This window comes from Neovison vison, chromosome 6 (assembly GCF_020171115.1).
Source record: "Neovison vison isolate M4711 chromosome 6, ASM_NN_V1, whole genome shotgun sequence".
NCBI classification, from domain to species: Eukaryota; Metazoa; Chordata; class Mammalia; order Carnivora; family Mustelidae; genus Neogale; species Neogale vison.
The window spans coordinates 106,217,298-106,231,438 of NC_058096.1; the positions used below are offsets into that span (position 1 = coordinate 106,217,298).

General features: G+C 41.9%; 1 protein-coding gene across 3 annotated transcripts in view; it reads right to left on the reverse strand.

Annotated features, from left to right (window-relative positions):
- MCF2L2 (MCF.2 cell line derived transforming sequence-like 2) overlaps window positions 1-14,141 on the reverse strand; it is a 249,011-nt gene that overhangs the window by 38,822 nt on the left and 196,048 nt on the right. For all 3 annotated transcript variants that reach the window (XM_044251864.1, XM_044251866.1, XM_044251865.1), the window contains 4 exons: window positions 12,226-12,318; window positions 11,483-11,575; window positions 7,184-7,255; window positions 4,215-4,340 (listed from right to left, as the gene is read on the reverse strand). In XM_044251864.1, coding sequence (XP_044107799.1) covers window positions 4,215-4,340; window positions 7,184-7,255; window positions 11,483-11,575; window positions 12,226-12,318 — 384 coding nt within the window. The remainder of the gene's footprint in view (window positions 1-4,214; window positions 4,341-7,183; window positions 7,256-11,482; window positions 11,576-12,225; window positions 12,319-14,141) is intronic.

Sequence of the window (14,141 nt, forward strand, 5' to 3'; positions counted from 1 at the left end):
ACTTATTCAGTGATGCCCCAGTACTAGGTTGAATAGTGACTCCAAAAAAACTCGTGTCCACCTGGGACCTCAGAATGTGATCTTATCTGCAAATAAGGTCTTTGCAAATGTAATGAGCTAGAATGAAGTCCTACTGAATTAGGGTGGGCACTAATCCAAAGACTCGTGTCTTCGTGAGAATAGAAAATAGACACACACACAGAGAGAGAAAGAAGCCAATCATGAAGACAGGCAGAAGCTGGAGTCATATAGCGGTAAGCCAAGGAACAACAGGCACTGCTGGCAACGACTAGAAGCCAGGAGGGAAGCAAGAAAGGATTCTTTCCTGGAGCCTTCAGAGGATGCAAAGGCCTGATAACACCTTGATTTTGGACTTTTAGCCTCCAGAACTGTGGAGCTTTATTATGGCAGCTCTAGGAAAAGAGTATGTCCACAATTGTTTTTTTCCACCAGTGATGGCCATTGCTTGTGTGTGTTGAATCTAATGGATATGAACTCAGAGATACACCACCACTGGGTGTTGGCTACCCCAAACAGATAAACACGTGAAAAGTCAGACGGACTCCTCCATATGGGAAATGATGGCAAAATAAACTAATACATGTTACTACTTTTCATGTGTGGAATTTTTTTTTTTAAAGATTTTATTTATTTATTTGACAGACAGAGATCACAAGTAGGCAGAGAGGCAGGCAGAGAGAGGGGACGGGAAGCAGGCTTCCTGCTGAGCAGAGAGCCGGATGTGGGGCTCGATCCCAGGACCTGGAATCATGACCCGAGCCAGAGGCAGAGACTCTAACCCACTGAGCCACCCAGCACCCCCATGTGTGGAATTTTGTAGTTAAGAACTCTGGTGTAAGAATTTCAAACGTGACTACATCAGCCAAATGAAGGATCTGTCTGAGCATGTCTGGGGAAGCTGGCCTCCAGAAAGAGGCCACATTTGGATGCCCGGGTTTTCATTCCTGGTGGTGACAGCAGTGTGGCACAGAGCTGTATGCTTCTTGCACAAAGGAGGAAGAAACATCTGAGTAAGTGAATCAGCAGAAAGTCAGTCCAGAAACAAAAAGTAGAAGCTGTAAGACAGAGAAACCTATAACTATAATCACTAGAAGTAAAAGGGCTCCTTCCTTTCCAATCTGACAAAGTATCCAAATGAGTCAGCCCAGGGGCCCTTTATTCAGCCTCTCTCAGGTGGCTGGCATGGTGCTGGGTGCTTTTATTATGACTTAATCCTCATTTACTCCTCACAGCCGCTCTTGGCATAGGTGCCTGGAGCAGGGAAGGATGCACAGGCGATCCCACAGAGTCGTTAAGGTTATTTACTTGGCCTTCCCTCCGCAGCCAATGTTCTGCTCAGGGAAGTGAGTAATGAAATCAGAAATAATATACGTGGGCTTAGTCCATAAAACTTGCGATAAAAATACTTCATTTATTAAATGACATAAATTTGTTCCATAAAATAAAAATATCTCATTCAGCCTTTACTATTCAACTTTGGACCTTGTTCCTGACAAGTCAGGATTTAAAAGGACCTTATACGTATTTCAATTTTATGTGTTAGATTGAATAGAAAGGGAACTAACTTACTTTCTTTCATTCTTTCGTTCTTTCTTTCTTTTTTCAAATAGAGGGAGGTAAATGACATCTCGGTGTTCCACAAAACAAAAAAGCTTTAAAGCTCCTATGATTGAATTAAATGGAAAACTAACCAAGTGTACACAACAGGAATAAAAGGTAAATATCAGGGAGGGATTTTTTTCTAGTTGTTTTAATTATGCATTTACCCATTCAGGTTCAATGTCTTTTCTTTTCAAACCCAGGTTAATATTGGATGTCAAGTAAAGAAACTAACAGTTAAGTTCTGGTTTCATCCACACACTCAGCATGTGATTTTCAGCCCCTTGTGATAAAGTTCTACAAAGCTGAGTCAAAGAATCTTTCAATCATTAGATGTGAGTTAGGAGCAACTGAGCTATTAGTAGACTCTAAACAAAAGTAGATGAAGAATGCATTTAGAGAATGAATGGCAACCTGGACAGGGAGAGGAGAGGTCCAAGAAGTGGTCCAAGCTGATACACAATGTGATCTTAGGGGAGTTAACTCAACTTTCTGTGGATCTACCCATGAATCAGAAAGGGAAAATTTCACTGCGTGCTCTTCCACAATTCAATAGGATTATACAGAACTGTCAGGGTAAAGTAGCTAATGTACTAGATGTAAAGCAAGTTAAAATCTTAGTGAAACAAACAAACAAACAAACAAATAGAGTTTATGTCAAAGGGGCAATTCCAAGGACATAGGAGAGAAAAAAGTTCTTTGCATTTGATGTAAAGAGTCTCTACAATTCTATAAGCTGGTTCATCTCATTTGTATGCAAACTGGCTTGGAATGAAATTAGAGTAGATTGCTACTTACTCACGTTTTACTAATTATTTTCTCATAACTTCCTCCTCCTCTGATACTTACACTCAGAATAATAACTGGGAGTTTCCTGCTCTGTGAATGATTTCCGGGACATTCATTTGATTCAGGGAAATGGACCTCTAATAGGGGTCGCTGAGGCATGTTAAAGATAAAAAGAGCAGAAAGATGTCCCAAAATGATTAAACAAATGGCTCCCCTGAGTTTCCTTAAATGAAGAAGGAAAAAATTATTACCAAGAAAATGATCCCCTCCCACACATACCCAACAGTTCATGAATACCCTCCTGAATCATGCATCAGTAGTAAGCAGAGAGCACTCTTGAGTCCCAGGGGACAGGAGCAGCATTACCACCTGGATCGCAGTGGGGCTGCTTCTGAGATGCTGGCCAGAAAAATGCCAGGAGGGAGGGAAATAAAAAGATCACAGGTTTTTTGTTTGTTTGTTTGCTTGTTTCTTTTTTGCCCCTAATTAATTTGCATGGTTTGATTTATGACCAGGAAAGAAAAGAAAGGTAATTTCTTTTGCCCAGACCTCAATGAACAGTATGTTAAAACCAGGTAAAAATTAAAATGAAAAAGAGAGAAGGAAAAGTATCTGTCTGCAATTTAATCCTCAAAACGCTTCACTCCTGTGTGGTGTACAGAATAGCCTTCCAAAGAGGTCTACATCCTAACCCCTTGAATCTGAGAATATGTCAGGTTACGTGGCAAATGGTATTAAGGTTGCAGATGGAATTAGGGTTGTTCATCAGATGACTTCGAGATAGGGAGATACTGTGGATATGAATGGGCAGGTCCAATGTAATCACAGAGTCCTCAAAAGTGGAAGAGAAGCAGAAGAGAAGATCAGAATGATGTGAGTCAAGAAGAACACTGATCATGGAAGGAGAAACCATGAGCAAGGGAATGTGTGTGGCCTTGATAAGCTGGACAAGGCAAGTAAACAGATTCTGTCCTAGAGCCTCCCAAAAGGAAAGCAGACACCTTGATTTTATCCTGGTGAGACTGTGTTGTATTTCTGACCTATGGAACTATAATATAATACATTTTTGCTGCTCTAAGCCACCAAGGTTGTGGTAATTCGTTATGACAAAGATGAAAAGCGAATCCACCTGAGTCAAGATCTAGAGCACCTCCCAGTGAAAACTAGTGAAATAATAATGATGTCCCAGTCCCAAGGAGTTCATATGTTTCAGAGAATGGACTGCCTAGAATTCCTGGGACTGACTCCCTCAGGGTTTACGCTCACACCCGGCTTGAGAGGGCTCAACTCCCCAGCACTGCCTCTTCTGGTATTTTTCTTCAACCATTTGGATTACAGAATGTATAATATATCCTTGTCAGTCCTCTTCTGAGATCTGCGACATAAAAATGGAGTTAGACTTTCACCTAGGATCCATTTTCAAAGGACTTTGCATAGAGAAAATCTGAGGCAGGAAGGAGCATCTTTTTAGTTTTTTAATAGTGCCAAGAATCAGAGAATAAATTATTCCTTCAGTACCATCCCCTGCCCATCTATGTTCTGGCCTCTGAGTTCCTGGTTGTTTCAGAGTGTGGGTCAGTCTCCACATTCAGGACCCCAAGGAGTACAACCCAAGACTCCTGAAAATACTGAGAAGTTGCTTGGATTCCCACAGCACAGATTTATTCCACAATTTTGGCTACTTTCCTCAGAGTCAGGTTCCTTTACCAGAGGTCACGTCTCTACCTTTGCCACAGCATCTCCTATCTTTGTAATATTGTGCCTGTCTTTTGCTGAACTGTTTCCACACTTGCTATGGCCCATACCGGACATCCAGTGACTGCTGCCAGGTCCATGGCCAACTCACAGGACTTGATCAAATCTTCCAACATGGCCAAAGCTTGCTGTAGTTCGGCTGAGAATGTGGAATCCTTGGTCCTCTTTGGCCCATTCTGTGGAAACCAAATGCCTTGTTGGAAATCAAAAGGTAAACCATCTAAGCAAGTGAACCCGGGAAACAGGACAGAAAAAAGGAGCCAGGGATCCAGCCAGGACAGACACAGGGAGGGTAGATACATGGATCTCTTGCCCTGTTTCCAAAGAATGGTGGCTAAAGATACTCGTTGGTTTACATACATGATATACACACACGCAAAATCATCGACCACACATTCTATATGTTGCACTCATGAAGAATGAAGTTCATAAAGTCATGGACATTATAGTCCTGCTGCGTAAGAAACATACTGACCTTTAAAGCATGAAAAACCCAGAGCCTTTAAATAGGCTGCTCTTCCTTTTCACACCCCTAACCCAGGAGCTACTGAAAGGTAGTATCTGAGTATCGTGGTCTTGTACATAATGTGAAAGTTCTATTCCTACAGGTGAAATTATACTTAAAACCATTCCAGGGAAGGATATTTGCAATCTCCTACAGAGGCAGAGAATGAGCTGCCTTGTGGAGGTTTACTCATGACTAACATGTAAATGCCATATGTAACTGTGCCTCAGAACAACATACTGCTTAAAATGTAACCCGTAAGAAAGCATACCAGCCACCAAGCAGGCTTAGCTATAGGCTTCTGGCAACAGGCCTCTGGGGGAGGGGATGATAAACGTCCTCGCAGCCAAGCAGCAGGGAACGCCCAGCTGGCTCCCGGTGTTCCTTTGGCTTTTTTCTGTTATCTTCCCTACTCCAGAGACCATCTGTGGCTAATTAGATGATCCCTCTGAATGTGCTTGCTCAATTATAAACTTTATACTGCTCGACCAGATATATTTTGCCTTTCTTCTTATGTACAAGACTCATGGTCAATGTGTAACCGACTCCAGCTTCTTTGTTGGTTGTGACCTGCTTTCCAAAAATATGAGACTGAGGAGTTGTTTGGGGTGACAGTCTTTACTACTGCCGACCTGGGCTCCCTTTCTCTTGCAGTTGACTTGTTTGTGCCTGGTTCTTCCCCTGTGCCCCGTCAGGAAGTGGCAGCCACAACTGTTGCATTTGCCACGTTGAATCCCCACACCCCGCCCCAGCTCTGCCCTTCTCCCCTCTTCTCCTTCCCTAGTCTTTCTCACAGTCTAACACCATTAAAAACATTAAAGAGATAAGCCAACACGGTCTGCCTCTTCCAACCAGGAAGACTCAGAACTGAGTGCAAACACTGTAACTGCTAATTGAAGAGACTGATGTTCCAATTATTACTACAGAGACACTGAGGACATAATAGGGATGATTGTTTCAGTGGGAAAGTCTTTTGCTTACAATTCCAGTATTTTATTCCCCTGCTACCTCCATAGTGTATTCATCTGTCCTATGGCAAATACCAACAAAAAATTTTTGGTTTCTTCCTTTTTTTTTTTTCCTTTAACACATCAATTCCTATAGCAAAGAGCGGACAGATCTTTGTTGTCCGCCCCCCCTCCAGTACTGCCTCTTTTTGTCCTTTGCAGCGCCCTGTATGCAAATGTTTGTATATTCTTAGAACCTTGCCTAAGCACTGGGGATTAGCTTCTTTGGATCAGAAATATGAGTGACAGGGCCCATGAATGGGGCAGAACACGTTTCCTCCACTCAACAATCTGCCATGGGTTCTCTCTTACCTTCTCACTCATATAAATATGCTCTAGGTGCTGGGAGAAGACAGCAGACTCTCACCTGAGTTTTTTTGTTTGTTTGTTTTTAAAGATTTTATTTATTTATTTGACAGAGAGAGATTACAAGTAGGCAGAGAGGCAGGCAGAGAGAGAGAGGAGGAAGCAGCCTCCCTGCTGAGCAGAGAGCCCGATGCGGGACTCGATCCCAGGACCCTGAGATCACCACCTGAGCAGAGGCTTAACCCACTGAGCCACCCAGGCGCCCCTCACCTGAGTTTTTTGTAACATCATTAATAAGGGATTACATTCGTACACCAGGGGTCTTCCCCTTTACCCAACACTTAAAACTCAGTTTCCTTTTAGAGACTCAACTGTTCCCATTCCCTCTCCTTCCGCTAACCGCCTCCCACAAATGTAGGATGCAACTCCTTTTACATTGTGTAACGCAAGGCTCAGGGACATCCTTACAAACATTATTAAGCTAACTCAGCCTAGCTCTCCTTGCTCCAGGCTATAAAATTATTACCTGTGTCTTGAGCTTCTCTTAATTTCAAGGAGTCCCTGCCATATATACTGAGCAGAGAGGCATGCAAATGACTGTTCCTTGTGTTTTTGATGTTGTTGTTGTTGTTGTTGTTAAAACCAGAATATCCTACAGAAAATTTAAAAGAAACCCCACTCCTAAGTCACAGATTTCTTCCCAATATGGTATGGTCACCATTTCTTCTGAGGGAACCCTGGCTGTCTTAGAATTCACACCCACAAACACACTTAGAGGCGATCAGGGTATAATGTATGCAAATTAGATATACTAAGAAGTACAACAAATAAATATAAATCATACATAATCTTACCCTGCAGGAAAACCACAGCAGAGATGTTATCATATTTACATACAGTTTTATGTATGCATTTTACAGATTCACTTAATTTTGTATTTCTGTTAAAACATTTTTATGTGAAGGAAAGAAAATATATTGCTAATTATCCTGTTACAAAACCTCACTTTGAAATTGCCTTTAATTTTTGGGATTTTTTTTTGGTGACTATAAATTATAAGATACATGCTATTTTAGAAAATTTAAATTATTTAAATTATAAAGATCATAAATAAGAAAAAGAAAATTGTCATAAATTTGCCCACCCAGACACAAACACCATTAATAGTTAGTTATATAAAACAGTATTTAATATACGGTACCTTAGCCAAACCTTCTTCTTGGTCACCTGGGTCTATCCCCAAATCCTCCGGAGACTCAAAATCCAGCAGCCCCTGCATTAACCCAAAAGCTTTATTGGAAATCAAAAAGTAGAATGCCAGCTAAAACTACTGTACAATCTCCAGCCTACGCTAAATTAACTGAGGGTGTACATAAATTTGTATATCGTAAGTAAGAGGGAAAAAATGGCACAGAGTTCTTTCCAAAACAGAATCATACTGGTCACACTGTTTTGTAATCTGTTTTTTTTCACCCAACAATATATCATGAACATTTTCCCAATCACACATTTTTTAATTGTAGCAGTGTTGCATCCTGTAGATAAATCATAATTTATTAATCCCCCCTTCTGTTAAACATTTAGGTTCAATAATTTTTTATTATAATAAAGATCTTTGTGCTTTTCTTCCCCAAGGATAAGTTTCTAGAAGCGAAATTGTCAACGTTAGAAATTCTTTTTTTTTTTTAAGATTTTATTTATTTATTTGGGGAGGGTGGTGGAGAAGTAGAGGGAGAGTGACAAGCAGACTGTGCTGAGCACAGAGCCCAGTGTGAGGACTGATCTCAAGACCCTGAGATCATGACCTGAGCTGAAATCAAGAGTTCAACACCTAACCCACTGAGCCACACAGACACCCCAATGTTAAAAGTTCTGATCCATACTTCCAAGTTCTTCACAGAAAGACTATGTTCCCACCAGTCATATATGACAGCTTGTTGTTTCACCAGCCCCCACCCGACACAGAATATTAACATTTAATTGAATAGTTTTGCCAATTCGATCAATAGAGAAATCCTACCTGTTGTTGTAAGTTGAATTTCTCAAATAACTGGTGAAGTAGAACTTTCAAAAAAATGTTTGCTATTAACATTTATTCTTTTGTAACCTGCCTATGTCCTCTGTTCATTTTTTTATTATTTTCTTTTTATTTCAGCTTTGAGGTAGAATTGGCATATAAAATTGTTAGGTATTTAAAATACATATGGTGATGATTTGATACACATACATATTGTAAAAGGATTTCTTCCATTTAGTTAATTAACACATCATTACCTCATATATTTATCTTTTTTTTTTTGGCAAGAACATTTAAATCCTAATCTTAGCAAATTTCAATTACATAATACACTGTTAGCAACAGTCACCATGTTTAATATCAGACCCTCACACCTTATTCATCTTATAAACTGAAAGTTTATATCCTTTTACCAACCTATCCCTATTAGTTCTTTTTTCTAATAGTAGTCTATTTGATTTTTTTAAAAGAAGAAAAATGAGTATCACTCCTATGACTTGAGTTGCATTACACAGGAAATCAAAATAACCTCCTATTCTAGAACAACCTTCTTTTAATAAGCAAAATTTATTGTAAACAAATAATGCATCATTTTCCACATCACATCTTAAAATCCCGTAAGAAAAATTCTCTACATTAAATTTGATAGTTTTGGGACACCTTTGGCTCAGGTCATGTTAAGTGTATGCCTTCTGCGCAGGTCATGATCCCAGAGTCCTGGGATTGAGCCCAGAATTGGGCTCCCTGCACAGTGGGGCGCATGCTTCTCCCTCTGCCCAATGCTCTCCCTGCTTGTGCTTTCTCTCTTTCAAATAAATAAATAAATAAAATCTTTTAATATATAAATAAATAAATTTGATAGTTTTCATATATCACTTAGCCTCTGACATAAATCATGACCTCAATAAAAGTAAACTACTGTTGTCACTAAGTGCATCTATTTCTAATACGATTTTTGTGTTTTTTCTAATATATGCTAATAAACAATATATTGTTTAATCAGCTTGTCCTGACTCATTGGACATTATGTACATTATATATTCAAAAAACTCTGTCACAGCTGTTAATTTTCATAATATCTCAGAAAAGATATTAAGCATTTCATAGGTATCATTTTTGGTTTTGTTTTTGTTTTAAATTAACAACTTCTATGGGCTCATTATTAAGCATGCTGACCATCTGTTCCATATCTTGGTAATATATTTCACCCAATTTTTAATGTGTCTGTTTTTTTTGTTTTTTTTTTTTGTTTTTTTTTTTCCAATTTATTTATTTTCAGAAAAACAGTATTCATTATTTTTTCACCACACCCAGTGCTCCATGCAAGCTGTGCCCTCTATAATACCCACCACCTGGTACCCCAACCTCCCACCCCCCCCGCCACTTCAAACCCCTCAGACTGTTTTTAATGGTGTAATCTATCATTCCCTTCCGTTTCTTTTGTACTTGGAAAAAGCCTTCTCACACAGGATTCCACGATCCTTTCGAAGCCATGAGGCCATCAGTCAGACACGCATGCTCCCAAAGAAGCTGATGGTAGGCGCTGCGGAATGAGCTCTGTCTCTCAGGGTGGAGAACACTACAAAGTTCTTCCTTTCTTCACAGGCATGCCAGTGGTTTGGGACCTGTTTTTCCAGCCCACAGCAAGCGTAGCATGGGAAAAACTGGTTTGCCTTGAAGAGCCTCCCATGGTTTCACACAGATCCCCAAGGAATATTTTACAGTGATTCTGTCTCATTTCCTCAGTGAGATGAAACTAACAAAATTCTGTAATTACTTTTAATCAGGTTTTATCTCGTTTATGCTCCCAAAAAGCATACCAGGAAAGGACTAGTACTATCTTCAAGTGAGGAAGCTGAGGCAGAGAGAGGTTAAGTGGTATCCGGGAGTTCATGGCGCCTGGAAGCATGAGAGCTAGATCCCCGCCCCGCACTGCTGACTCCTCAGTCTGGGTTTCTAATTACTGCGCCCTGTCGCCCTCTGTGTGTGGTTCAGAAGTTTGCTCTAGAGGCAACAGCCCTTCTGTGGGAAAAATTGGGCACTTCAGTACCCTGTGGGCCCAGCCCAAGGGGGTGAAGCCCCCACTCGTCCTGGTCCTTCTTCACTGGACCCCATGGTAGGACTTGGACAGCTCGGATGACAGGAAAGATGGGTTGGTCAGAGGAGTGTGAGGCTCCACATGAGCGCTGCATGGAAGTACACTCACAGAGGCCACTGGTTCAGGCAAGCAGCGGGGGTCAACCCCATTCCCACATGCTGTGGCTTCTCTATGTATAAAACAACAGCCATGTATTCCAGGAAGCTTCCTGGGGGTCAGCAATGAGCCAGCTCTCTGCGGGCATTACTCACGGGCTCCTCACAGCAATCGTAGGGAGGAGGTTCTAGTATCCCCCCTCACATATGAGAAAAACCAAGGCCTAAGAGGTCCAGGAATGCCACACCTGGTGACGCAGGGTGGGTCCAGCTGAGGCTGGGACTGCTGAGGCAAAGCTGAAAGGGGCAACTTCTTCTGAGGGCAGAATGTTAGGCAATGAGCCTAACCTCCCGGAGCCTCTGTTTTTTCACACTCCAGAACCTTTCCTGTGCATCCAATGGTGAGGATTAAATAAAAAATACATACGGGAAGGTACCCAGTAAACAGCAGGTGCTTGTGTTTTGTTTTGTTTTATTTATTTATTTTTTGTTTCGAGAGATAATAGCCACTGGGCAAGAGCGACTTATAAAAGTTAATTCAAAAACACAAGCTGGAGAAGTGGCCCAAGCCTTTCCCTCAGCTCACAAATGGGGAGGCAGCCTGACAGAGCCTTCTCTCCTGTTTGGGGTGTCTGAGAGTGCTCTCCTGCAGGTGTGCTGTTGGCAGACAGACGAAGAACCACGTAGGGGTTCAGCAGAGCAAAATTCACTCTGTGATGTTGCTCTTAAGAAAGATCCTTAATTGAGGGATGAGGTAAATGTTGCAAAAGGAGAAAAAAAAAACTCCAGTTTTGCCTTCTCCTTTCCATTGTTTTAATGCACAGAAAATTGTGACTTTGGGGAGCATCACACCTCTTTTCAGAATTTCCTTGCCTCATCCGTAAAATGGAGCAGGTGATACATTACCTGTAGATACCTTACATGACAGAAGAGGCTCCGGTGCCTCCCCACCCTCTCAGCTGCCAGCAGTGAGGTGGCGTTCCCCTTGCTCCCCAGGACCTCTCCTGCCCTAAACCAGCCTCCTTAGAGATTCAAGCCTCCTTAGAGATTCATGCCTTGGGCTGCCTGTTGGACTAGCCAGGCTCCCAGGTCCCTTTCAACTCTCTGATTCTTTGGTCTTTCTCCTCACTGAGGCACGCTGCTTTAGACTTGGAGGACAGAAAACACCTGAAGGAGAGACATTATCCTCCCCTTTGGAAGATGAAGTCACAAATCTACGTCTATGGAAAGGAGCACCATAGCACACACATGTTTTCCCAGCACAGGAAAGCACTATCTCATCAACTTTACCTTCAACAGCATCTGGTATTTTATAAGTCTCTGGCTTGGTCCTCTGAGATACTTAAAAAGAGGGAGCTCGTGATCCAGTTGGCGCTGGCATACCTTTAAAAGCCAAACAGAAACAATGTAAAGCAAAACCAGCAACACAGGTTGCAGGGGCGTGCGGGAGGGGGGCGGTGTGCAGCTGTGTCTACCAGCTTGGTAATGTTACTGAGTCATTGGGTGTCTTAGGAACAGTGTGTCAAATGAAAGAAAAGGGAAGGAGGATGGCTCAGCTAGTAACTCTTGATGCAGGACCATTTATTTCTTTTAGAAAACAAGTCCACTAGAAGACAGTGGGGCACTTTGAATCCTGAAAAAGAGGCAGCCTGTGTTTGAGTTGCGGGTGGAGGTGTCTATTCAGGCCATTTTGAGTCTAGAAGTTAAGGGATGACTTACTAACATCATTCCAAGGAGACCCAGAGTGTGGCCTTTTGGACTTAATTCCTCTTAAAATTCCCCATACCTAGACGAGGACTCTGGTTTGCTCACCGGGCTACAGCTGCTCCTCACGGGCACGTCCCACAGAGACCTAGGGTTGCATCAAAACTTCTAACGTGTAATTTCAAAATAGGAGAGACTTTTCATAAACATAAACTCAAAAGCCAGATTCCCCTGCCTTGTTCATACTTGTGATTTCTTTAAAGACTTGACATACATAAACATTGTCCAGGGAAAACCATGGGTGGGAGACTCTGTGATCTCAACATTACCCCAAAGAAGGTGCAGTCTTGGCATTCTTGCCAGATTGTTCTCGCTCGGGGAAGGTTTTGATGGTATTTAAAATATATCTGCAGATCTTCTTTCTGAGTGGGAAAAGAATCGGAACAAATTAATCAGGTAGCATTTTTCAGTAAGTGGACAGGATGATACCATTTATTCTCATTGAACAAGCCTGAATATTTGCACGGTGTGAGGAACTGCATGATAACCCCGTTTTGGGGTGACTGTGTGATGGAAAGGTAAACAGAGGGTTCTAAACAACCTAAAGCACTAAACACAGAACAGATATGAATTGAGTGCTGTGGGAACAACTGCGAGATTCTGGTAAATTCATAAACTGGAGCAGGTTTTTGTTTTGTTTTTTTTCTTGGAGCAGGGTTTTTAAAAAAAATTTTTTTTACATTTAATTTTATTTTTTCAGTGTTCCAAGATTCATTGTTTATGCACCACATAGGAGCAGGTTTTAATCTTCATCTTTCCTCCTCTGGTCTTTATCCAGGACATCACGGTGTCCCACAATAGCTTTGTAGTAAGGGACAAAATTGACAGGAAATGTGCTGGTAGATGATAACCCCTCCTTTCTCTCTACCTGTCTTCGTATTTTGATCATCATGATGCCAACCCCAGGGGAAAAAACCCCAAGAGACAACGAAAAGATAGAAACATCCCAAAAGGAAAATGTGGCAGCTTGAAGAAAGCCCTAAGTCCTTTGGGCCACCCCCAAAGCAGCAGGCTCTGCCTTATACATCACCTTCTTCCTAAGACACTAGGCTGCAAGACAGGAAACATTATGACTGTCTCAGAGCTGGAGATCAAGACAGATTCCAAGTGCTGTATGACCCATTTCTCATTGCATCAAACACCATGAGAGGTAGGCACATACCCACCGATACCGAGAAAGGTTACTCCCAGCCTATGGTGTCAGCTTGCCGGCTTCATCCACTCCATCCCTCACACCTGGACCGCAGCAGGTATGCTGGTCACAAAGCCTGTGCTGCCCTATGGAGAAGACCATGGGGCTGCAACCTGGTGAATTTGTGACCTTATCTTTCTCAGGCCAATCTTGATGGCCTTCATGCAGACCATAGGTTATTGTTTTCTTCATAGCTTCAACTATGTCTATTTCTTTCCATTTCTGCTTGTGAAAGGAAGGGAGATGACCCTTGAGAAATGTTGTTCAGATAGGTTAAGGAACTAGAATAATAACTCAGAGCCTAACAATATGTTCATTATTTATTCATTCAAGAACTGTCTCCTGCGTGCCTTTGATGTGCCAGGCACTGTGCTAAAAATATTTGTTAAACTCAACGACTTCCATAGCAGAGCAGCCTACACAGAGGGAACACTCCAGCCATACCGAAAACCAGGCTTATGCAATACTACAAATTGATTAAGGCATCTCACCCACATTGGGTCTGTCAGAGCACAGAAACATCGGCCTTTAGCTCCTGAAAGAATTTAAGGTTTCATCACTTTCAACACTAACCACCAGAAGATTATATAAAAGCTGGAGGAGACATTGGAGCTCCAGCCACCCACCAAGTGAAACAGTCAGCCACCTTTCCCCAAACTTCCCCAGCAACAGAGGCACCTGGTTCTCTCGGTGGTACCAAGCTAAAACGTGTGCTCCTGAAACCCTCCCTCCTTGGTACTGTGTCTATGCTTTGAGCAATGCAGAACACCATAGGCCTTCAAGTACCAAAACACAACCGTTGACCTGAACTTGTTCTTCAATCCAAAATTCCTTAAGGAAAGTATATACACTAACCAGCAGCATATGAAAGTGCCCCGGTATCCTCACCTGCTTATAGAATAAATCTGGAGGCTAAAAAAATTGCTACCAAAAACTCTATTCACACACAATCATTTATGCATTAGGATGGGTGGGCTCTGGTGGTGGACGGTC